This window comes from Carica papaya, chromosome 3, assembly GCF_054855325.1.
Source record: "Carica papaya isolate Zhongbai chromosome 3, ASM5485532v1, whole genome shotgun sequence".
NCBI lineage: Eukaryota > Viridiplantae > Streptophyta > Magnoliopsida > Brassicales > Caricaceae > Carica > Carica papaya.
In genome coordinates this window covers 8,308,819-8,321,912 of record NC_142311.1, presented here as the reverse complement: position 1 = coordinate 8,321,912, position 13,094 = coordinate 8,308,819, and the positions used below count along the sequence as shown (strand labels likewise).

Below are 13,094 nucleotides of genomic sequence, written 5' to 3'. Positions count from 1 at the left end.
TCATAATTTTTGTCTAGATCCTACAGATGATTTACTTGTCTTTGTAGTCTTTGCTTGTCACATTTTTGGGGTTGATTGTGTTGGTTGCAGGCTATTGTTATATTTGTAATCAGCATAAATGCATATGCTTACGAAAAGAGTGAAATGGAGGAGCTTTCAATGGTGGCTCTCTCGGGATGTATATGGTTGCAGGCTTTTGTTGTGGCATTAGAAACCAAGTAAGCTTCCATCTCATCAATATTGTCTCTGTGTTTGTACTTTTTTCTTGAGAAAAATTGAAGTTTTATTTCAGTTGGCTTTTCACAGCTGTCTTATAGCCGTTTTTCTCCGAATATTCATAATGCAACAGAGAAATAGATAAGGGTTTATTCATCCCAGAAGTCTATTGACTACATGATTTCTCAATGATATCAATCTAATACTGCACTAAAAAGTTAAACTCATTGGCAATATTCTAATATAGAGACTTCGGGGGCTTGTCCCAAATGTGCAAGGACCTTGGTTAACATTGCAGGAAATGATTCTAACTGCTCTCCCTTTTGAATGTCACATACAGTTCCTTTACAATTTTGCAACATCTTGCAATATGGGGCAACTTAGCTGCTTTCTATATCATCAACTGGATTTTCAGTGCCCTGCCATCGTCAGGGATGTATACAATTATGTTCCGGTTGTGTGGGCAACCATCTTATTGGATAACAATGTTTGTAAGTTCCTCTTTTCCATTTTATTGATTTCTTACTTTCTTTTGTAGATTCTCTGCTCAATGATACTCCATGGTCCTTTATTAGAAGTCATGGTTTTTAGCTGACTACTGGTTGGGTGACACATTATGTTATGTTGCAGAGTAGTGCAAATACTATATGAATGTGTCCTGTTTTTTTATTTTTCATTTCTTGTGTAGTGTACATCTGGCCTATATCTAGGGGATCCCCAGGGAGGCAGCATGCTTTTTATTTCACTGTCCTCTTTAAGTATACGGGACTATGATCTCTTCTCATGTTTTTCAAACTTAATTTTTCCAAATGAAATAGTCGATGATACTTGCTAAACTTTGTATAATTCAAGAAACCTGGGTCACAAATTTCCTTCTGTCTTAAAACCTGTGATCTACCCTGCACCTTGATGTGACAGTTTCTATGATAACCTGAAATCCTGAGAATGGCCAGCACATGAAATATCAAATTCAATGCTTCACAAATGCAGAGGTGTGCTTTAACCAGACTCTTGTTCTGTTACAGCTCATAGTTGGAGCTGGGATGGGTCCTATATTAGCTTTGAAGTATTTCCGGTATACATACAGACCAAGCAAGATCAATACACTTCAGCAGGCAGAACGTATGGGTGGCCCTATTTTATCACTGGGGAATATTGAGCCCCAACAAAGATCAATAGAGAAAGAAGTTTCATCACTATGTATTGCACAGCCAAAGGGCAGAAACCCAGTTTACGAACCTCTACTGTCAGATTCTCCAAATTCTACTAGACGTTCTCTTGGATCTGGAGCACCATTTGATTTTTTTCAATCACAATCCAGGTTGTCTACAAGCTACTCGAGAAATTGTAAAGACAATTGAGTTATAGGAGTTATTGAGCAGCTTAAAGCAGCTTATGGATGCCATTCTCAAGCTGTATATATTTCTCAGTTGAGGTAGGTGTACACTTTTTTGAGTGCCTCCCTGGTTGCTCAGAGTTATACAGTAACTTTTTTTCATTTTTTCAATTTCAAAGGAGAAACAAAAAAAAAAAAAAAAAAAAAAAAAAAGCTGATAATATACACGATCAATTTATTAATTTCCATCACCTGTCGTGGCATTGAGAATAAAAAAGGAACTTTAATTGTATCTACATATTTTTTTTAACTTGTTGGATCAGTTACAATGAATCTGTACATTGGGGGTGTTGCCTCTGTTTATTAATGATGGTGGACCAGATTTAAGAGATCTGCTTACTGGTCAGATGCTATTTATCTTTTTGGGGGTCCCCTATCGCTTTTAAGTTTTACCATTGTTGTGTAGGTTTTTAGCATTGAATCCAGTTACCTGGTATGCGAGTGAAGTTTAGAATGTTGTAGAAAGTTGTGGAAATTATTTTAACTTGCATCTATTTTTATGATTGTAAGGCACTTTTGCTCCACACTTGAATTACTATTTCAGCCATGACCTGCTAAAAGAAATTTTTGCCAGGACTTGAAATCATGATGGTTTTCTCAATGATACCTCGTAAGCTTTTCTTAGCCTTTTTTTGGAGTAAGGTTCTAGACTTTCTTTTTTTCATTGTTATCGTAGTCTTGTTCTCTGCGTACTCGAATATCAGTTGCCATACACGAAACGAGTGCATATGTATTGCATCAAAGTAGTTTAGATGAAAATATTTGTTACTGCATTTGCTTTGAGAGAGATCTCTTGGGGTTTTGGTGTGTGCACAAAGGTTACTCCGTAACCAGAGGATACATTAAAATCCTGATTGATTATACATTTATTGTTGATCCTAAGTTATTTAAGTTGTGGGAAAATGGACGGCGGAGCTGGTGTAGCTGTGTGCATGGAGTGATAGCCATACCTAGTGTAAAGTCAAGTCAGGGCACTACAAAGTATGGGTATGTTATCCATCCATTTTTCCTTCAATACAGAGAATGTGAAGCTAAGTTATAAGGTGAAGGGTAAGTGTGGGTGGGGGGCCACGGTCCCCACAAAGCTGTCATTGTAGTATGGGCTGGCTGCCCCTCACCCCCACGCCATCCTGCACCTGTGACTAACTATCTCCACCTAACCCAACAAGCCCTACCAAAACTACAAAGCCAGAGGCACCCTTATGGATGCCTTTCCCTACCAGCATAGCTGTCTTTCAGATAAGTGCCCTTCCTAGGAAACAAATAATATGCTATCCTACATTATCCCTTCCTCCTTTATGTGAACATCCCACACCAAACCTACAAGAATTATTAAGGTATTAATGGAAGGCATGTATTATTGCCGATCCATATTAATGCTTGCTACTCACTCTCCCTAGGGAGACCATTCTCTTGTGGGAAACATCCATTTGATACAAGATGCAACATGCATGTATGGCGCATTTTAAAAACACTTGGTTGTTTAACAAATCTTATGAAGAGATTTTTGATTAACTTCACAAATAAATGTTAGTAAAAAAACACTTGATTTTAAGCACAAGACGGTTGAATTAATAATCACTTGATGAGGCTGAGATAGATAGTGGCTCCTCATCATGTGTGAAATGTGAATAATGTCATATCATTCGGACTGAAAAGTCAAATCAGAAGAATTAGGTGTTAGACTTTCGAGAATATTTCAGAAAAATCCAGTGAGAGTATATACATATATATATATATATACACACATATGCATTCATCTCTGATCTGTAAGCTTTATAGCAGCTGAACTCTTGTCAGTTTCACACCCATTCTTCCAAACCAAACATATTTTCTGTTCAATTATTGCTTTTTAAACTCTTTTTCTGGTTTTGTTTTTTTTTTCCTGTAACTGGTTTTTCTTTTACAAAACAAAAAGAGAGGAGACCGGACCAATTATATACTCTCAATACACATATTGAATATTTAATGTGGATTACCATTTTCATAAACAAATTACAAATACATAGCAAATATGAGTCTTATATATTCTTTTATGAAAAAATAAAATTAAATATAATATATATATATATATATATATATATATATACAAAGATGTAAAGATTATAGATTAGTAAAAAAAATTTAATCTAATTTCCATCTTAAGAGAGTGAAATATGAGTTTTTAAATGTAAAAGCATACATTGATACACTTTAAAGTTCAATTTATTAATTAAATGATTAAAAAATGTACGTTACTTCAAAAAATTACATCAAGAGTAATTTACCTCTTTAATAAATATGTGATAATAATTATGAAATAAGTAATCACAATATAAAGAGAAAATTTTGTTTCTGTATAAATAAATTATAATGATGTATTAATTATTTTTTAAATAAATAGTTAATAAATATCTTTAATTAATATCTTATCAATACATTATTATAATTCTTATTTTAATAAATAGAATAAAAATTGAAATAAAAATGTATTTCAGTACTAATAAATAATAAAATAATTATAAAAATTAATGATTTGTAAATATCACTTCTCAGCACAATTAATAATAACTTTGGTCTGCCATTGTTGCAACCAGAAGGTATGTAAAATTATGAGATGAAACCGTAATATAAATATATTCTAATAATTAATAAATAATAATATTTAAATTAACGTTTTTTAAATAGTAGTTATCTTTATAATAACTAAACAAATATTTTTAATTAATATATATCAATTACTAATCGGTAACATTATTTATAATAATTTGTATTAATATTTTATCTCTAAATTACAATTTAATTAATATAAAAATATAAATAAATAAATATTACATAATAAATTAAGTAAAGAAAAAATATTTTAAATTTTCATTTCTTGTTAATTAATGTTTAATTATTATTTTGTATCGTATCATATTTGGTCGTGTAAATATTTTTTGAAAGAAAAAATTAAAGGGGATCCATCACATTAATGGTATGTGAAATGAATATAAGATAATGTTATGCAATATTTAATAGATTGTTGTAAATAATTGATATGAAAATAATAATATTATAAGAACATATAATAAAGTTAAATAATACAAAAAACAATCATACATTTATCTTTGTGTATGAAAATATAAAAAATTAGAAGAATAAAATGTATATTTGTTGATAATTAAGGAGGAGGAAAATGCTACAACAAAACTTATGAGATTATTGAGTTATAATATTTCACTTTTGGTAGATATTTCGTACTATTATTCTTGGTTTCAAATAATGGGTTGTATAGTTGTGTGCGTACAAGGGTCTTTTTGCCTCGACGACAATATATAATATATATATATATATAAATTAAATTGAAAAGCGAAAGGCATGTACAAAGCTAAAACTAAAAAACGAGATTAATTAATTTACTATCACTATAATTAAGTTTATAATTAAATCTTAAATCACTCCTTCATAATTTTCTATATTTTAATGCACCACATTTTTTGGATTGTTTCGAATGATATTAAATAAAATATATTTAACATGAAATTAAACTAAAAACATCGAAAATAGAATTAATTTAATCTGATCCTAATTAGGTTAATTTTAGAATAAATTAACTTAAGCTAATCACGCATGAGGAGTAAACTTTAACCATCAGTCGTAGCAAGTAGAAACACTATAAATTATTTGGATTTTCCAGTCTCATAAACCACAATATTCACATTCCAAACTCGCAAAGTTGCCACCTCACCTCGTGCATGGCTGTCACGTAACGTGCCACCTCAGCACACAGATGTTTTACTTTTTACTTCCCAATCAATCAATCAACACGTACATACTCCAATGCACACATCACCAATATACAATATTACTACATCCAATATCAATCACCATTTATAATTATTTCCACTTTGCAAATACTTGAAAATTCAATTACGTCAAACTAAACATCATTACATCTCCAATCTTTGAAAGGAAAGGAAAGGAAAGACTTGCAAAATATATATATATATATATATAGGATTTGAAATTCTAAAAATCAAAACAATCGACAATAGAGCTTCATACGACTAAAGTACACACCAAATTTCTCAAAGCATCTCTGTTCCTACTGATGAGATATATATACGGTTTGGTGACCCATCATCCCGTATGTACACATTCAATTCTCACCGTCGATCCATCGTCATCTACATCACTAGCTCATTGACCCACTCGAGATCTACATCCGGACAACCCGACCCATTCTCGTTATCATTATTGATGCCCAATATCTTTTCGTAATCACCGCTCCCATGTTGTCTAGAAAAATTTTCATCAAATAAATCTCCAGACCCACTACGACCAATGGGCGTGGATGGTGAAAGGTTAACCAACTGTTGTTTTTGCTGTTCAAAATCTTGATACCCATTGAAGCAAATCTCAAGCCAAGGAACATCTATACTTGAACTGCTGTTGCTGCAATTACCACCAGGCAGGGATAGAGGGGAAGGGGAAGTCGTCGAAGGAGGAGAAGAACTAGACAGGACTTCGTTAATCGTCATCGCCTCTAAAGAATTCTTCAATTCGCTCAACATTTCTTTGTAGCCTCCCACCCCGATCTTCTTACCCAATCGGTCGCTGTACCGTGAAAAAGGTGAAAACACAGCAGCCGTACTCGCTCTACGCTCCTTCACCGGCGACAGAGGCGGTGACAAAGACGGTGATCGTGACAGATGAGACAGACCCAGTAAAGTACTGGTGGGTGACTCACTCACCGTTCGACAAAACAAGCAACAGCAACTCGGAGTACCTTTGCTATAACTATTACCGTTAGTCTTGATGTGATTCGTGATGGGAGATAGATAGGAATTAGAGGTACAATTAGATCCTAAAACCTCTGGTAAAATCCTGAGCTGGCGAGGAGAGTGAGCGAAGAAACAGACCTTACGCTTGCAGTTCTTACCATCCTTACAAGCTTCCGTCCTGTAACGAGAAGGATGCAGCCAGCACTCGAAGACTCCGTGAGCGAACTCACATTCGTCCCCCCGGCTGCAGCCGCCGCCTCGGCGGAACTCTGAGCAAACAGTGCCGGAATAGTGGAAACGGCGGGGATCTCGACGGCGAGCCTTCTCGCCTGGATGGGCAAAAGGGCAGTCGGTCCAGTCGTGGCTGCGACTCCTGGTGCAGCGGCGGACCTTGAACTCGTACATCCGGAAGTGGTCGGTGGAGTAAGGGTCGTCGGAATCGGAGTCGGAGTCGTTGTCAGTGGGAGTATTGCGAGGTAAGTGTTTGTTGAGCATGTTCGGGGAGTCGGGGGAAGGCAGTTGGTCATATGTTTTGTTGGAGGTGAAGAGAAGCTTTCTGGGTGGAATTTCAATGGTAGGTTTCTTGAGATGGTGGTGGTGGTGATGAAGGAGTTTGTGTTGCTCTGCACAAATCGTAGTCATGGTGATTCACAATTTCTTCTATATATGCTTATGAAATTGCCGTATATAAAAGGCAGCGGGAGAGAGAGAAGAGGGGGAAGAATCGACGAGGGTATAAAAACAAAGGGCAATTAAGGCGGCTCTTTATAGTAGATAAATACAATATAATATAATATATTTGAGACATATACATATATATACGCAAATATGGGTCTCTGTGTGTGTGTGTGTGTGTGTGTGTGTATATATATATATATAGAGAGAGAGAGAGAGAGAGAGAGAAGGATGAAGGGGAAGGTATGGGGAGAGGGACGCGTGGGCAGAATGCATTAGAAAGCGAGCATGCAAAAGGGAGGAGGTGGCAGCTCGACAATGCATGTAGCACACCATGGTTATGATGATGTGGCATTATTTTTGGTTTGGCCTTTTTTATTTTTCATTGGCTGCCTGTGAGGTGTCCATCATTGAGCCACCATTCTCCGCCACGTGTCCGTCACCCTTCCTTACCATCTTACATCTATGATCACATGTGTTCCCTGGTCACATGATATATAAATTGAGAAAATATTAATTTAATTGAAAAGAAATTGGGATTATTGTGGAGGAGAATAAACATGCTTGTTTCATCAGCAAACAAAAAGAAGAATCCGATCCAAGTAAAATACTTTGGATTTAGCTAGTATTGATAGTATTGATATATACCAAATTGTTTACGACATATACATATATATATATATATATATATAATTTAGAGGCTATTTATAGGGTGACGACATAACTATTTATGATTTAAGGACAGTCGTAATTCAAAATAATTAAATATAGAATAGGGTCCGTATCGTAAATAGAGAGTTGCGAAACCTGAAAGTTTTGTGGGCGGTTAAGTTTGCTAAGAAGATAAGAAAGAAAGAAAATCATGTTGGTTGACTAATTTATTATATAAAACAAAATTATATGGCTCGTCCCAGCAGTGATTTGCTAAGTATTTTTTGGTTCTACTGTTGTAGTGTGTGTGTGCGTGCCGAGGCAATTTCATATGTATATACAGAGGAAGAAGTAAGAGGTGGGCTTATTATATGGATGGGCCCAATTAATAAGGTGATGAATGGCAAAAGTTGACTAATGAGCTCCAAAGCCAGTTTAAGTCAAATCTACATATACATATATATTACTCTTAAACATAAAAAAGTAATTTATCTTATCTTGCTTCACATAATTGGTTGATATAGATGAGCAGTGCAGGAAATTAATGGCTTTATAACGTAAGTAATTGTCAGGAACTTAATAACATGCGTTGCATGAATAGACTGGACTGGATAACATTCGAGGAATAATACTCAAGTTAATTAAACTCGTCCGGCCCAAACCGACTAAAAAAGAGAACCAATTTTTAATATAACTATACAAAAGATATAATATTAATTAAAAGAGGATGGGCGGTGTCTGGGTTGGGGGTTCCAGCACTGCCCGCTCCTCCACAACGTCGTCGTCCTCCTATGCATTTTAAGCTACTAGCTTCCATGAAACACAACCTAGCTCCGTCCAAATCAATCAATACACGCCCAAGTTTTCAGATTATTAGCCCATCCACGACCCCCATATATATATATTCGACAACTTTTTGGTTGGTCCTATGTCACGTCCGACTTTGAATAATTTCCAGGAAGATCTTCCTTCATGATTATTTATGTTTTATATAACTATTTCAACAAATACTGTTTAGATTTACAACTTTTTGAATTATGCTGACTTAACAGTCAAAACAATTTCAATGTAGATCCCAATACTAGCTCATAACTCTGTTTTTCTTTCTTCTAAAAAAAGAGCAGGATCAAGTTTTACAATCAAAAAGCGTAATAGCAATCTCTACAAATTCCGGCAAACTTTTGAATAAGAAATAGAATACAAACACGGGATTAATATGCAAGGGGTGGCCACTTTATCAAAACAAAGTATCAATGGAATTTCACAACTATGCAGGATATATCATCCTTACTTTTCTTCGAAAGGGCCTCCTCAATCAAGTGCTTGGCTGCTGATTGAGCATCCTTCAAGTTCTTGATGCAGTCCACTGCTTCTTGATTTGTCATAACCTGTCCAGATTGAACAGTAAGCTTAACTCTCCCATCCTCCAGAGAAAACACAACGTGACAAAGAGCACATAAAGAAACTGACCTTCCATATCCCATCACTTGCAAGAATGATGAACTCTGTATTATCATCAATCACGTGCACTGTTACATCTGGTTCTGAACTAAGGTGTATCTTCAAGCTCTTGTCACCAAAAGCTCTTGCCACAGCAAGCTGTCCATCAACACGTGGAACATCTCCTGCAACAAATATAAAAATTCAACTTGTGTTTGTATACATCTTTTCATTCAGTGTCAAAGACAGGCTTATTAAAACCAGAAGGCTATTCTTACAATTTTTTTTTTTTAAAAAGAAAAAAAACAAAACTTGAACAAGAGTTTGTCGTATTTGTATCATTGAATGTACTTTACAAAGTAAGCACACGCGCACATAGATACACACACACACACACACACACACACACACACACACACAGACACAGAGATATGCATGTCTCCCTACAGAGTTCTTCATATAATTTGTGAAAGCAAAATAAGGCATTAATGTGAATGGCGGCATCCAAATGGCAATATTCCATCAGCTACTGAATTTTATAATTTCCTAAAGGGTTCCTTCATGTAAAAACCAGAAAATTTCAGCAGATAAAAACAAATTGAAAAAAATAATTTAACATGGAAAACTGGAATTACCATTTGTTTTGGTAAACTGTCTTTGACAATTTAAACTTCAAGAAGTTATTACCTGGAAGGTTTGATACAAAGCCACCACGGCTCTCAATCAACTTTTTTTCCTTGCTTGGCTCATGATCAACTGATAATTGTTGCGCAACCCCACTCTTACTGATGACAGCTCGAGAATCTCCCACATTAGCTACTACCAGCTTTTGACCATTGATCAATATTGCCGTTACAGCAGTAGACCCTCCTTTTCCTAGATGAAAAGATTTTTCCAATATTTCTGCATCTGTTGAACGATAAGCTCTCCTTATGGCATCCTCTGTCTCAGTCCAAAAATCTTTCTGCTTGCAGCAAACAAACATATGTTAAAAAATCCTGCAGAAAACTATATGACTACAAAGGCTGAAATGAAAGCAGACATAAAGGCAGTGAGAGAACCAAATCCAAGATATAATAAAACTATTGGATGTGAGTACCTCTTTCAAAATATTGTTAAACAGGTGAGATTGCAAGTAGTTTGCCACATCATGGCCTAAGTGGCCATCAAATATTGCAAATAAGCCCAGCTCATTATCTTTTACTCGCCTGAATTCAGAAACTACATAATCTTCCATTGGATGACTTGATTTTCCCTTTACCCAATGAAATCCGTGTGTGATATGTTTCGACATTTTGCTTTTCCCTTTCCCTGTATCAGGGGCTGATGAAGACAGCCCAGCCTTTACCTGCCAAGTGCACAACCATTTAAACCGAAGTTATGAGGACAATAATTTATCTAAATCACAAATCAAATTGTTAAAAAGAAACTTAAATGGAAGTTCATCATGTTCTTATGACTAATTAAGCTGAAGCAGAAGAAAGAACTAAAATTGACACTATATAAGTACCAGAATTTTCAGTAGTTTTCCAAAATATGGGTGCTGAAAACTTCTACAGGAAAATGAAGAATCAAACGCATCCCTTGTCTTTGATATTTGGCAAGGCGAATCACCTTGTCTGTGGTTCAATGAATTTTTTTTTTTTGGAGGAAATATGGTTTAATCATTATGCATCTAAGTTCTTGGATTAAATGTAAATCAAGGGTACTTTCAAGACCTGAATGCTGAAACATGCATAAACGATATGCTAGTTTCACAGTCAAAACCTGGGAACAAAACATTCTTTACTTCTCATGCATCGGAACCATTTTTAGTTAAATAAACAATTTCCTCATCTGATCCCCAAATGTAACACAATGTTTAATAGCATGCTTTAAAATAACAATATAATGAAAACCTTCTCAGTCACAATATAAAAGAAGCAACAACACATCTTGAATACGATGATTATGGTACAAATGGTTGCAGTCCAAAAATATCAATCAGGATAAAATTAATCAAGTGAGCAACAAAAATTGTTACCTTGAAGGCATGTGCAGAGTGTAGAGAAAAGACAGAAATATCAGTACAGTCATATGGCAATAACAGATGCAAGAACATACGTTAACCTACTTCTTAATTAACACAACGGCCAGATCAAAAAGTAATTTGAAGGAAGCTAAAAAAAATATTATTCTATTGTAATGCGAAAAAACAGCAGGTACAGAATCCACACACATTGGCTAAACTTAGAGTGAGAAACAAATCATTTTTATACATCCCAACCTCGGGTCAAGATTCAATTTGCAAACTGTCAATCCTTTAGTTCTTTGAAAACTGATTCTTTTCATAACTAAGTAGCAACATCATATGCATATGTACCTCACAAGTAAGACAATCTAGAATACATTCATGCAATAACCATGCACCAGTTCTTCTAAACTAAAAACATAAATATGCACCACTTACCACACACGTAAGTAAAAAGACCCCCCTTGTTAATAACAAATTGTTTCTAACAGTATACTTAAAGTTGATAAATTTAATCAGCACCTCAGCTAAAAAATGCTTGGGAATGGAACAGCCATGAAATTCCAACACTCTGTGACAGTGCGGTTTATAGCCAAACTCAGAAGCCAGTCCAATTACAAATTTTTTTAGAAGAGAATATATACATTTATTAATTAAGTAACGTACATATATTAATCGTTACACAACACAAATATAATCTTCAATCAAAAATATATAAGGGAGCACAGCCTAACTCAGAACTTGCAAACTCTTATAAAAGAATACACAAACCAACTATTAAACTAATAGCGGTTGGTAGTACAACTCTAAATTTATTTGCAAATAAATACTTGCTCATTAAAAGGGAAGACCATCTCCCTCACAATGACTAAAGTAAATGCAATACTCCCTGATCTGTGACATAAGACCTTTTTCTTTAAAAGCAAAGTATAACTAACCAAGCATTTATTTTATACCAAACAAGGACAAAACCGAGCAATCTTGAATTCATTTCGCTAACAAAGCATCAAAAGAAAACCTAAAAGAAAAAGAAATTGCATTTGAATTGCCACAAATAGAGCTAACACTAAATCCACGGAATAAAACACTATTTAAAGCCAAGAACAGTAGTATAAATAGTTGAAGGAGTCAACTACAGAAACCACAAACACACAAATCCCAAAGTGACTCCAGAGCTAAAACAAGCATTTAGAAGACAAATACAAACTCATCGCGTAACTAGAACAGCTGCGGCTATGTTAAATCAAAATAGAGCATAATCAAGATGAATTAGAGAGTAAGAGTGGCAGTTGAAAATAAAGTATAATCAAGAAGATGTGCGAGTGTGAAGTAGTTGTTGGTCCAAAGAAGTAGGAGGAAAGGGGGGACCTTCATTTTGTGAAGAATTTCTTTGCCAGTAGTCATGGCGATCCTGGTTGATTGGTAGAAAATCAAGAGTTCAGACTCAGAGTGGGACAGAGAGAGAAATGATTTGAGAAAGAGAAAGAGAAAGAGAGAGGGAGGGAGGGAAAGACAATTTATAAGAGCAGGTGAGGTGAGGAGACATCAAACTACAGGTGACGGTAACTTTTTCGCCCTCGTACAGCGTACTTTGAAAGGAACGCGTTCTTGCCGACGACTTTTCTTCTTTGTTTTATTTTTATTTTAAAAAAAAAAAAAAATTAATACTCATTTCCCTGCTGGAGAGGAGAGACTTGGACAATCAATTATATTATAATCACTTGACTTTCTTCTTTTTAATATTAGGATTGATATAGTTTTTTTTTTATATGAATTTTATTTAATCACACCTAAAATATTTTGATAAATAACAAATTTACAATTAACTAGAATCCCATATAATCTCCCACAATCAATTAAATTTTAATAATTAAACTCTCACATACTTCAAAACTAATTCAATATTATACTGGTTAAGCAAAAGTAAACTTTAATAATATATTTAACAATCAAGATTAGG

At 34.7% G+C, this 13,094-nt stretch overlaps 3 protein-coding genes across 6 annotated transcripts in view; 1 reads left to right on the top strand and 2 right to left on the bottom strand.

The window, feature by feature from the left end:
- ALA2 (aminophospholipid ATPase 2) overlaps nt 1–1,975 on the top strand; it is a 36,476-nt gene extending 34,501 nt beyond the window's left edge. For all 3 annotated transcript variants that reach the window (XM_088215471.1, XM_088215470.1, XM_088215472.1), the window contains 3 exons: nt 91–218; nt 557–707; nt 1,242–1,975. In XM_088215471.1, coding sequence (XP_088071597.1) covers nt 91–218; nt 557–707; nt 1,242–1,577 — 615 coding nt within the window. In that variant the 3' untranslated portion in view covers nt 1,578–1,975. The remainder of the gene's footprint in view (nt 1–90; nt 219–556; nt 708–1,241) is intronic.
- Nucleotides 1,976–5,442: 3,467 nt separating this feature from the next.
- Nucleotides 5,443–7,211, bottom strand: LOC110811927 (zinc finger CCCH domain-containing protein 2). The gene has a single exon (XM_022038555.2). The coding sequence runs from the start codon at nt 6,997–6,999 to the stop codon at nt 5,761–5,763; it is 1,239 nt and encodes a 412-aa protein (XP_021894247.1). The 5' UTR covers nt 7,000–7,211; the 3' UTR covers nt 5,443–5,760.
- Nucleotides 7,212–8,765: 1,554 nt separating this feature from the next.
- LOC110811972 (putative protein phosphatase 2C 58) lies at nt 8,766–12,660 on the bottom strand. 2 transcript variants are annotated; one of them, XM_088215469.1, is made up of 6 exons: nt 12,503–12,650; nt 10,634–10,742; nt 10,223–10,471; nt 9,811–10,087; nt 9,154–9,308; nt 8,766–9,071 (listed from the first exon to the last, which is right to left on the bottom strand). In XM_088215469.1, the coding sequence occupies exons 3-6, from the start codon at nt 10,415–10,417 to the stop codon at nt 8,934–8,936; spliced, it is 765 nt and encodes a 254-aa protein (XP_088071595.1). In that variant the 5' UTR covers nt 10,418–10,471; nt 10,634–10,742; nt 12,503–12,650; the 3' UTR covers nt 8,766–8,933. The 2 variants fall into 2 exon arrangements, with proteins under 2 accessions (XP_088071595.1, XP_021894296.1); XM_022038604.2 differs by lacking the exon at nt 10,634–10,742 and having other exon boundaries at nt 12,503–12,660.
- Nucleotides 12,661–13,094: the final 434 nt, after the last annotated feature.

Bases quoted from the DNA above. Each gene is read 5' to 3' on its own strand.
- LOC110811927 (XM_022038555.2), bottom strand. From the start codon at position 6,999: ATGACTACGATTTGTGCAGAGCAACACAAACTCCTTCATCACCACCAC.
- LOC110811972 (XM_022038604.2), bottom strand. From the start codon at position 12,538: ATGACTACTGGCAAAGAAATTCTTCACAAAATGAAG. The intron at 10,088-10,222 runs GTACTCACATCC...TGCTGCAAGCAG, and splicing joins TTAACAATATTTTGAAAGAG to AAAGATTTTTGGACTGAGAC. The intron at 9,072-9,153 runs GTCAGTTTCTTT...CAATCTGGACAG, and splicing joins CAAGTGATGGGATATGGAAG to GTTATGACAAATCAAGAAGC.